Below are 12,273 nucleotides of genomic sequence, written 5' to 3' on the forward strand. Positions count from 1 at the left end.
AAGCACATGAGCGCCAAGGCAATTTAATTTTACGACAATAAACACATTACAGAAATAGCTCACCAAAACGAAAACGAGCTGTAAATGTGGCCACCCTCAGGATATCCAAGATTATGAGAACTTTGTTTCGTCATCAGATCCGGAGAAACGGGTCTCTGCAATGGATGTGAATGGGTGCCGTCAGAATGAGTCCAAACAGCTGAAAACAAACCCAAAACATCACAATAAAGTTAACATCTGGAGAAGACTAATCAGCATTAAGATGTTTTTAACTAAGTCCATAATCCACAATGACTAGCATGGACCCATTTCACTTCACGTTTTCTATATGATTCCCTTTAAATATTATTCCTTACACATTAAACTTATAAACGCAGTGATACACCATGGCACATGAAAATACTGTACCGAATGATTACTATATTTATGCACAGTGAGGTACTTAAAACAAGGTACTTTCACATTATGTAATGTTTGGTATTGACTAGCTTTGAAAACAGTTACAATACAGCTTACAGATGCAGCTTTTACTGGGTTTTTGGTTCAGCATTAAGCATCTATATACTTTCAGCAGGGTTCATCGGGTTTTAAGGTTGATGTTTGTTGTCAGTAATTAATTTCTGTCAGCATAGTGACATTTTTAAATCAGATAATATGACACGATCACAAATCGATTAATCGTCGATTAATTGCCCTTGGATTAGGATATCTGCTGGCCTTAATATATTGCTTGTAAATATGTTGTACATACATTTTTAGTTTTAAAACGCGTGACTTTTATTTTGTGAGGCGTGATTTCCGGCGCTGGGCGGTTTCTATGGTGACCGACTGATTGGCGGGCTGACCGTTGAGAGGCCGAGAGGAGACCAACGCGGTTTACCGTAGTTTAGTTAATTAGGTGGTGATTAATTACTCGTCATGACCGAAAGTAACGGTTACTCGTACTTCAAGAGAACGAGTCCGTTCTGCGTGGTGATGGTGACCGTTTATGTGTGTCTTCACACGGTAAGACGGAACTTTAATGATCAATTCAGTCACGATGAAGCGACATGTCTGACAGAAAAGTCATTTGACTAATCAAAGACTAACGTTATTATTAGTAGTAGTGAATATTATCAAAAAATGTTATTTATACGCGAAGCTTTTTATTAAATATCTGTAATTTTTAATAAGCCGTTAAGACGAGTATTGGGCGCCTTTTTTCGCGCTCAAATTTCAAATATAGCGAAATATTGGCGCGTCTGCGCCTCAGCCGTGAAAAGGCAGTTTCTTAAATAAAATTGTAAATATTTGGTTAAAATCACTATAGGCATGTTATGTATATTAACTTTGTTTAAATGAAATGAGCACACACGCACAGACAAAACCACGCTGAGATAAAAATGGAGTTTATGTAATATAAATACAGCATAAGATGAGCAAGAGAGTGCTGTTTTCCAAATATCAGCATGATTACAGATTTATTTCTAAAGCATACCAGTATTTACATAAAGTGGCTTATTTTTTTTTTTTAAATAGAATCCATTTTAAAACAGGCTGCACCCTGCAGTGTTTCAAAACTCAAGGATTTAGTGCTTTTCATCAGTAGAAAAAAATGTTTTTTTCAGTAAGTCTAGCATTCAACATCTATCGACATATCTGAAAATGTACTGTATTTTGTTTTAAGTTGTCTGCTGATCAATTTCTAATTCGTTTCAGAGTTTATAACCTACTTTAAAACATACAAATGGTCAAAAGAGAACTGTTAAAATTTAGTTTTTGAAAGGTGTCTCTTATGCGTTCCAAGACTGCATTTATGTGATAAAAAAAAACAAGAAAAGCATTCATATAGTTCATCATTTTATTTTTGTGGAATCCATAACTTTTTACCGTTCAAAAGTACCATTAAATAAATAATTATATATACACACACACACACACACACACACACACAGTAAACTTTTTGTTTTCACATTTTAATTTTATGGATGTCATTAAAGACTTCTATAAATTATGAATTCCACAAAAATAAAATTATAATAATAATACAGTAATGATGCTGACAATACAGCTTTCAGGTCCTATGAAATGTTTTTTTAATTGTCCATTAATTTACTACATTAATTTAAAAACAATAATTAATTATATATATATATATATATATATATATATATATATATATATATATATATATTTTTGTATAGGGGGAATTAAATGTATTTCAGGGGGAATTAAATGTATTTCATGGGCCCCTAAAAAAAAATTGGGTAAACTTTTAAATAGTGTAAGTTTCTTGATTAAACTGGAGTAATGATGCTGACAAAACAGCTTTCAGGTCCTAAGAAATGTTTTTTTAACCATATTCTATTTTCCATTAATTTTCATTAAATGTTTCATTAAATGTTAATAATTAAAATTATTCATTTTAATTAACTGGTTTAATTTAAAAAAACAATAATATATATATATATATATATATATATATATATATATATATATATATATATATATATATATATATATTTAAAAAAACTATATATATATATATATATATATATATATATATATATATATATATATATATATAATTTGTTGGCGCCTAAAAATAAATTTTGGTTCAACTTTTAAATTACTTTTAAATAGTGTAAGTTTCTTGATTTGAAATAATAATTAGACATGCTTTCAGATGAATGACATTTATCCACGAAAACAGAATTTGGGAAAAATGTCCTTGTTAGCGGCTGCACAGAATCTCCCTCCGAGTACCTTGTCTGTGGTTCTGCTGTGATTGTGTTCTATTGGTTCTCAGTGGACAGCGTTCTGGCCGCGGTGGATCCCGTACGGTGCTCTGGGTTCTCTCGGTGCTCCGGCCAGGCGTCTGATGGACTGCGTTCACCCTGCGCTGTATTACGGGTGAGTGAGCATCATTCACACGCTGAGCTCAGAGCGCACGGCTCTCACTGATGTCTGTGTTTCAGATGGTTTCTGATGCTGGCCATCCATGTCTGCGAGGCTCTGCTCGCCCTCAAGTTCTGCAGGTGAGACACCTTCTGTGTTTCTTCTTTTCCTCCACACGGTGGCAGTACAGACCAGCGGATTTATCAAGTCTGCTTCATGTGTGACACACAGTGAAATGAGACACACACTGGTTAACACAGATAAACAGCTAACCATCTACACACACACTCTACTAAACCTAGTAGACCGTACAAGACCTTTACATGAATACTGTACATCAGATAGATTCACATGAAAGATGTTGTAGTGCACCGCTCAGTAAACTGCTGTTGTAACACTGCTCTGCCTGATACACTGTGTGCATTACGTCAGTTTACTAAATAGATGTCATAACTGTAAATGCTGATTTTACATGTCTAGTGAGACGTGTGCACAAAACTGGATAATATAGAACGTATGCCAGGATCGTTACAGTGAAAACTAAAACCAAAAAACATTTTAGTTATCGAAATAAAAATGTAGAACAAAGTATGTAATAAAAGCGGTTTTATTTTTGCTTTCAAAGGACATATTTCTTATTTTAAGTTTAATTTGATGCACTAAAATATACAAAAAAAAGAAAAAGAGCAAAAAACTAATAAATATATGTAAGCCTAGAGCATATAAATATATATAAGCCTAAACTGTTGTATTTAAAAAATAATATTATATATATATATATATATATATATATACATATATATATATATATATATATATATATATATATATATATATATATATATATATATATATACATATACATATATATATATATATATATATATATATATATATATATATATATATACATATATATATATATATATATATATATATATATATATATATATAGTTGTATTTATGGTGCAAGATTTCAAGTAATAACTGTAGTTATTAAAAATATTTTACCCCACAATATTATTGCAAGTACTTCAGCTAAAATAATGTTAGGTTTAATCATGTCTAAGGTAATACTTATTTTAAACAATCACTTGAGATGGCACTGTTTTCTGCTATTTATCTATTTTGATTAAAAAATTTTTTTATAAAAATAATAATAATAATATTATAATACAAAAATATATTTTAAAATACAGAAAAAAATATTTTAATAAGTAAATTCTATTAAAAAGTAAAGGGATCCAAAAATAAATTTATACACACACATATATATATATATATATATATATATATATATATATATATATATATATATATATATATATATATATATATATATATATATTATATTATACAGAGTAAAAGCAAAATGTATTGTAAGATATGATTAATGTCATGTTTTTAATATGGTTTCATTCTAAATCTCTAATATGGACACCCAACAAAATATATGATATTTACAATCTGAATCTAACCATGTCACGTTGACAAATGGGAAAGTTTATTAAATTATCATGTTAATTACTGTGTGTCTTTAGCTCTGACAGCAGCGTGATTTTTACCCCAAATAATATACTTTTACATATTATTTAAAAACTGCTGCTTTAATTAATGTATCAGAATATATGCATTATTTTGAGCAATTCTTATTTGCCACTTAAATCTGCAACATTTAACAAAACATAAAATATTAGATCAAGTAAGTCATCAAAGATCAGACAAATATATATGTTTTTCTGCCATCTACAGGAAAAGAATATCAATGGCGCCTTTAGTCCCGTTGTGTTCTAATCAAAGATGAGGTTTTGATATATTTATGGTAGGAAATTAACAAAATATCTTCATGGAACATGATCTCTACTTAATATCCTGCTGATTTCTGTCATAAGAAAAACGTAGAATTTTGACTCATAGTGTATTGTTGTCTATTTCTACAAATGTATCTGTTCTGCTCCAAAGTCACAGATGAAATGTACTTTAGAGATCAGTACAGCATGCACTGGAACATTTCATCATGAGATCACCCCCACTTTACTTCAATAAAACATATAATTAGTTTTTTATGAAATATGATCAAAACATCTTCAGACGGTGCTCTGTATATTAATAAGAACATAAGACTAAGACAGATGTGACTGATCTCTCTCTCTCTCTCTGTGTGTGTGTATGTGTGTCTGTGTGTCTCTCTGTGTTTCTCTGTGTGTGTGTGTATGTGTGTGTGTCTGTGTCTGTCTGTGTGTGTGTGAATGTGTGTGTCTCTCTGTGTTTCTCTGTGTGTGTGTGTGTGTGTCTCTCTGTGTTTCTGTGTGTGTGTGTGTGTGTGTGTGTGTCTGTGTCTGTCTGTCTGTCTGTGTGTGAATGTGTGTCTCTCTGTGTTTCTCTGTGTGTGTCTGTGTGTCTCTCTGTGTTTCTGTGTGTGTGTGTGTGTGTGTGTGTGTGTGTGTGTGTGTCTGTGTCTGTCTGTCTGTCTGTGTGTGAATGTGTGTGTCTCTCTGTGTTTCTCTGTGTGTGTGTGTTGTCTCCAGTGATAAAGGCATAGACAGCACCTCCACACGTCTGCTGTGGGTCGCTCAGACGTTCTTGTTTGGTCTCACGTCTCTGGGTCTTCTGCTCAGATATAATCCTGAGGGCCGATCCAAACTCCGCTGAGTGTTTCCGTCGGCAGCAGTGTCCTCTGAACGCTTCTTTGTTCGGTGTCGTGGGATGTTCACTCAGAAGAGAACCGTGTTCGTGCTTATTTTAAAGAAATGGAAAATAAACGTTGCTTTGTCATCTGTAATAGAGATATGAAGCTTCTTTTGCCGTTCGGACGACGTTGACGGGATCTCATTGATGAATGAATCTGATTCAAAAGATTCGTTTAATAAACCAAACTTGTCTGCAATCTATTAAATATACCTTACAGAAACATAAATATTAATTACTGAATCATTCATTCAAACAGCTGATTCGTTAAGAAATGAAGAAAGGATGTCTTTAAGTGAATCAGTGATTCGCTCGATTAGTTCGTTCAGGAATGAATCACTGCTGGGTGTGAATCTGATTTAATTAGAGCAAAATAAAAATGTCTAGAATACTTGATTCTTGTACTGCTTTATAAATGCAGGTATTAGTGAGGTTATTGATGTCAGGTTTTGCTAAACTACACATCATATAAATATGAGTCACGCCTTGACTTTCAGACCCATAGAACTGTATTCTAATAATAGACTTAATTCTGTTTCTAATCACTCAGTTTCTGTTTCAGTGTCAGAGACTTTACTTTCGTCTGGTTCTTCCTCGGATGAAGAGTATCTTCACTGAGACCGGCACCCAATGGTACTTCAACACGGAACGATTTAAGAAGTTAATGAAAAGATAGAAGTTATTAAAATATAATAATAACTCTTTATTTTACAGTTACACCTATTCCCTTCTTATTAGCCTGCAAATGAATCGAATATTAGCGGTTTATTAGTGATAATTAAGCACATATTAATGCCCTATTCTACATCTCTTACCTTACTAATTACTATCAAGTAGTTAAAGTAGTTAAAGCGCAGACTTTAGTCAGGGCGCGTGCTCGAGGTGTGACCGGAAGAGGGCGCTGGTTTCCTGGAAATGACGCAGAGTCGACGAGGTTTAAGGGCTTGCTTTTTAGTGAATGAGCACGGGGTTTAAAGACTGCTATCAAATCTCAGCCTGACACGCTGTCATTAACAACAAACACCTGCATCATATTTAGACAAATACATTCAGAAACGAAATAAAGCGTTAATAACATCCACGAGCTCGCGTTTAATCAGGCACCGCTACACTGGGCTTTAGATTAGATTAAGGTTTATAGTTTATTTCTCAACAGTATTTATATGACAGATCATGCAGCAGAAAATATGTGTACAGCGTGATTATATGAGTTCATCGGACATGATCCTGAATCAAGACAAACACTTATAATACAGTGATGAAGAAAACCCGCGTGCTTTAAAGATGATGATGAAGAGCGGCTTCGACCGGAAACGCGGGAAATACACAGAAATTAATTCATAACAAGAATTCGGTTCATTAAACTCGGGATCCGAAAGGGGTTTGTATTTATTTCAGAGATTTATATCACACTCAGAATTATAAGAAAAATACACGAGGTGTAATGATAAAATAATAATAAATAAAACGAAACGAGGAGCCTGTTTTTAAGCAGCAGGCGATTAAACGAATAAATAAACGGCGGGGAAAGTGTTCAGTCATCTTTATATTTCAAGCGACGCGTTTCTGATGAAGCTCTGAATAATGTCAGGCTTTTAAATTCCAGCACGATCATATTTCATATTTCACTCGTCCCTTCTCATGATCCATAAAACACACCGCTGCTCTCAGAGATGAGAAAACACGCTAAAGATCTCATATATATATATATTACATGCGGCCTAAATACAGTTCATGAGGATATGATCAGAGAAAACATACTGTGAGACGCGTTTAATAATTACACGACAAACTACAGGAATGTTGGATGCGATCAGACTGAAGTATATACAGTGAAACATCGCGTTATTCTTAAGATAGCTGCTTTAAATGATTTGGTTCTTTGTGCAACAGCGCGTTAGGTTTATAAATATAACGAGCGATGCTATTACCAATAATATAATAATAATAATAAAGTCATTCTATTAAAAACTACGAAAGTGTAAAGTTTTAATGCCCCGCGATTAAGAGACGCGTGCGTTTTAACGATAAAAAGCGCGTGGCGTCGTTTTCCGCGCTTAAAAAGCGCCCCGTGTTTGTCTTAAACGACTTCTGGAGGAACAGACGAGCGCGTCGTGAAGTAAACGCGTCTATTGTGTCGGATGCAGTGATTTGTACCGCGCGACGCGTCATTAACGGCGCTGCGACACGAGCTCGACCGAGCGCGGCTTCCTCCGCGCAAACCCGCCGCGTCGCGTCCTCCAATCAGAGCGCGGCGTCACTTAGCGTCTTCCAATGGGAGGCGCGCGCTCGCGGGCGGCGGCGCGGTTATCTGCGCGTCATCGCCGCCGGAGTCCATTGAGCGGGGAACGGCGCGTCAGATGCGGGCGATCGCGGCACTCAAAGCGGGCGTGAGATCTGCCGACGGCCGGCACCGGGATTCTGGGATCGAGAGTCGCGCTTCCAGCGGAGGAGTCGCGGGCGTCAAACTTTCCTCGCACGAACTTCGTCGCGTCGCGGGTCGCCCTGTGCCTCGCTCGCACCGATGTTAGCGGTCGGCCAGATGGATAGTAACCGGCAGAGTGCGTTCGTCCTGGGCAGCACTCCTCTGGCTGCGCTGCACAACATGACCGAGATGAAGACGTCTTTATTCCCGTACGCCCTGCAGAACCCCGCGGGCTTCAAGGCTCCTTCCTTCGGCGGCCTGAGCTCTCAGATCCCGCTGGGGACGCCGCACGGAATTAGCGATATCTTGGGGAGACCCATCGCCTCCGCGGGGCAGCTGCTCTCGGGTTTCCCCCGCATCAACGGACTGACGTCGACCGGGATGTACTTCAGCCCCGCGGCCGTGTCTCGGTACCCGAAGCCGCTGACGGAGCTGCCCGGGAGGGCGCCCATCTTTTGGCCCGGAATGATGCAGGGCTCGCCCTGGAGAGACCCGAGGGTCCCCTGTCCCGGTGAGTCCCGGAGAGTCCCGGAGTCCTTCTAAACCGGCTTCTGGTTCTCGTTCTGGTTTTTCTGGGGAACTCAGCGCAGATGAGTCAAATAGAAGTTAAAGCGCGCTGATTCTCTACTTAATAGATTAAAAACGATTCTTAAAAACTGTTTTTTGGGACACCGTCGATTATGAGCTTAAATGCACGCTAGCTCTATTTAATTCTAAACTGATTTAGCACTCGTTGAATCCATCAAGTGTTGACTACATTTTCAAACGCATTTAGTTCATATTCAAGGCGTCCCAAAACATCACACTCTGCTGATATTTAATGTATTTTTACGCAGTAAGCCGCTAAAGAGTATTTTAAGTGCATTATTAAGCGCGAAATGAATTACGAAAGCGTGCTTTTTTAACTCCTGACTCGAGTGTTGTGTTTATGATTATTAAACCTTTTCCTAAATCGATGCCAGTCTTAAATAAAGCGTGTTTTTGCAGACGTAGCTTTTTTTGGGGGGTCCCTGAAAGAAACGTTTTGGAGAGCGTTTAAAAAAAACGAAACTTTTCTGTATCTGAAAGTTTATGATGCCAATAAATGCACTTGCTTTTTTTTTTTTTTTTTTAAAGAGTGCACCGGTTTCGACACGTGTCGAGCAAAGATGATGATAAATAAAAAATAAAACGTAACGCGCCGTTTTCGGTTTTATTTGACGGAGCGCGTCTTTCTTTCTTTCTCCAGCCCAAGCAAACATGATGCTGGACAAGGACGGGAAGAAGAAACACTCCAGGCCAACTTTTTCAGGACAGCAGATTTTCGCGCTGGAGAAGACCTTCGAGCAGACCAAGTACCTGGCGGGACCCGAGAGAGCGCGCCTCGCCTACTCCCTGGGCATGACCGAGAGCCAGGTCAAGGTAATTCTACACATTTCTACACTTTTATTCCCCTTTGGTGCAAACGAGTCACCTGCATTTGCAAAAACCGTCGGAGAATTCGTTTATAAACTGTATTTTAAAGCTAAAAAATATTGCACGGTCGAGCCTTACGTTAACGCGCGCGCGCTTTTATTAATAATAATAGCAGGATCCTAAAGACGGCGGTGTTCTGAAGCGGTGCTTTTTCTCTTTTAGGTTTGGTTTCAGAACAGGAGAACCAAATGGCGGAAGAGGCACGCGGCGGAAATGGCCACGGCGAAGAAGAAGCACGACTCCGAGACGGAGAAGATGAAGGAGAGCTCGGAGAACGAGGAGGACGACGAGTACAACAAACCCCTGGACCCGAACTCCGACGACGAGAAGATCACGAGACTGTTAAAAAAGCACAAGACGAGCAGCCTGTCCCTCATCAGCCCTTGCAGCAACAGCTCGGACACTTTGTGATGACACCGACTCTTCATCGTCACCTTCATCTTCATCACCCGCTTCGGATTCTTCTGGAGAACCGGGGCAGAGTTAAGCAGGGTATAAACACTGTTCACGCCGATCTCGCTTTGCTCTGAACGCGCTTGTACAGGTAGAAGTGGACGGGAGATGTATATATATTTTTTACTGAGTAAATTATGTTATCAAAGCATCACGGAGACTCGCCGTCATCTTCATCCTCCTCCTCCTCCTCCTCGGCATTAAGATCATTCTCGTCTTCGATCGCAGAAGAATAACGCCTTTTTTTCCGCATAAAAACAAACAAACAAAAAAAAAAACATTTTAATTTTGGAGACAGGTACACCAAGTGTATAAAGAAGCGCCGGTGCTGTAAATGATGTGAATAGAATCTGTTTTAATAATCTTCTTTCGGCTGGAGTTTATGTTCACCAAACACTGAAGACGGAGAGAATAGGACCGCTTCCGTGAGGACGGGAGGAGAAACACTTTGTATTATCAATAAATTATTTAACAAGCCAACGTTTCAGACATGTCCTGCTCCTTTTTGTCGCGTATTTCTGAGACGTGCTGTTATTTATCCGAGCGTTACAGGAAAGAGGGTCCGATTCTTACAGTAACGTTACTAATCATTTAATATCGCGCGCGTTCGTTTAAAGACAGGCGCGCGTTTGTAGAAATAAACATTTCCCGCTAAATTAAGGAATATTTCGTTTATTTCAGGAGCCCGAGCCGATCGGCAATAAAGCTTTAAACTCGCGTTCATTCGATCTCTATTTCTGTCGGGGGAACAAAAAAAAACTATTTAATTACTAATTTAAAATTTAAACAAATTAAATTACTGCTAAAATTAAATTAAACATGCCATTATAATTTTTAATTTTTTTTTTTGGAGACGTGCGGATTTATTTTTAAGCGTCTGTAAGTCACGACCTGATGTCGATATTAATCGACGAATGTCGCGCGCTGTGTCGCTATGGTAACATCAGGTGAAAGCGCGCGAGTAATGAAGTTTAGTGGTTACGTGAACGCGCATAAAACACGTGCAAAAGAAAGTCGCCTTTTGTGAGTTTCTGCTTTAATAAGATAACCAGCTATAACCAATGAATATAGAATTTTTTATAAATAGTTTGATCGAATGAACACTATATATATATATATATATTAGATCTTCCTTTTTCTTTTCCCTGTCAGGGACCACCAAGGTTGTTGAATGCATGTAAATGTCCCAGGCCTGTTCAGTGGTTCTCATGGTGTTATTGATGCTCGACGGATGACAAAGAGGCACTGATTCATTCATTCGTTCATTGAGTTCTAATGGTTTTATTGCTTTTGGAGGTCTTGCCATCCATGAGGTCTAATCGCTATCTGCTTAAAGAAAAGAGCGCATCCTATCACCTGACCTGCTGGGAAAAACACCGTTAACAAGCGGCTCTTCTAACCGGATCGCTGTGGGAGCGACACAAAATCATTCCCAGCGATTCGGACACGAAGGACGGACTCTGTAGTGTGAAGAAGTCGGTCAGCGCTAGCGGAGAACAGACCGCAGAAATCAAGAAGGGTCCTCCTGGTCCTTATCGTCCGAGGCTCTACATCTGACCGAGCTCGACAGTTGGCACCGTGACACAATCATAGAATAACAGGAAATCATACAAAACCAAAAGGAAAGGATACAGCTATTTAAGATACCCAGGCCTATTTAAAATATCACATTCAACCGTAACATTATTACACAGAAATAAGTTAGAATAAGAACAGTACTGTGAGAACCGAGCAAACTATCTTATATACTCGCATGGTTTATGGCACTGCTTAAAAGATAAAAAACGAAATCGGCTAAATATATATATATATAAATCATATAGGCTGAAATGGCATTTTCTTCTTACATCGATGCGGATTAAGTCGCTTCCTTATAACTATTCAGACGATTCGACTGTACACCCGAAGCAGCCGCTCGTATCGACACGTCAGCATCTAATAGTTTTGGTACGAATTATAAATTATCTCTTTAAAAAGTACAGAATATAAAATGATACTCGAGCGGTTGTATGCGGCGCGGCACGACAAGAAGGAGAGAAAAACAAAAAAAACAAGAGAGGAAGAAAACCATACAGATGCTAGAACAGAATATATCTGTCTATTCTAACAGAGAAAGTCTAGAAAGGTCCAAACAGCAGTGAAATCAGCTCGTACGGATAAACCTAACCACAGAAATACAACGAGAATTCTTGCATTGCACTTTAAAACATCTTACATACTGAATGGAAGGAGCTCGTAATATTAGGAGGAGCTTCTAAAATCCACAAGGATGCCTTTTAAAATCTGTTGAGTGTTTCTGATCTTCTGTTAGAGTTTGGGAAACCGGGCTGAGAGGCGTCTGATTCAGAGTGTGTGTGTGTGTGTGTGTGTGTGTG

General features: G+C 38.0%; 2 protein-coding genes across 2 annotated transcripts in view; one reads left to right on the top strand and one right to left on the bottom strand.

Annotated features, from left to right (window-relative positions):
* The first annotated feature begins 6,679 nt into the window (after positions 1-6,679).
* Positions 6,680-12,273, top strand: part of nkx6.2 (NK6 homeobox 2) — a 5,606-nt gene continuing 12 nt past the window's right edge. Inside the window, exons 1-3 of the mRNA XM_043254890.1 lie at positions 6,680-8,501; positions 9,219-9,391; positions 9,608-12,273. The exon at positions 9,608-12,273 is cut by the window's right edge and continues 12 nt beyond it. Coding sequence (XP_043110825.1) covers positions 8,090-8,501; positions 9,219-9,391; positions 9,608-9,856 — 834 coding nt within the window. The 5' untranslated portion in view covers positions 6,680-8,089 and the 3' untranslated portion in view covers positions 9,857-12,273. The remainder of the gene's footprint in view (positions 8,502-9,218; positions 9,392-9,607) is intronic.
* Positions 11,156-12,273, bottom strand: part of LOC122356328 (inositol polyphosphate-5-phosphatase A-like) — a 116,253-nt gene continuing 115,135 nt past the window's right edge. Inside the window, exon 16 of the mRNA XM_043254889.1 lies at positions 11,156-12,273. This exon is cut by the window's right edge and continues 249 nt beyond it. The gene's annotated coding sequence lies outside the window, so the exon portion shown is untranslated.

The sequence above is a fragment of the Puntigrus tetrazona genome, chromosome 13 (assembly GCF_018831695.1).
Source record: "Puntigrus tetrazona isolate hp1 chromosome 13, ASM1883169v1, whole genome shotgun sequence".
In the NCBI taxonomy this organism is placed as follows: Eukaryota; Metazoa; Chordata; class Actinopteri; order Cypriniformes; family Cyprinidae; genus Puntigrus; species Puntigrus tetrazona.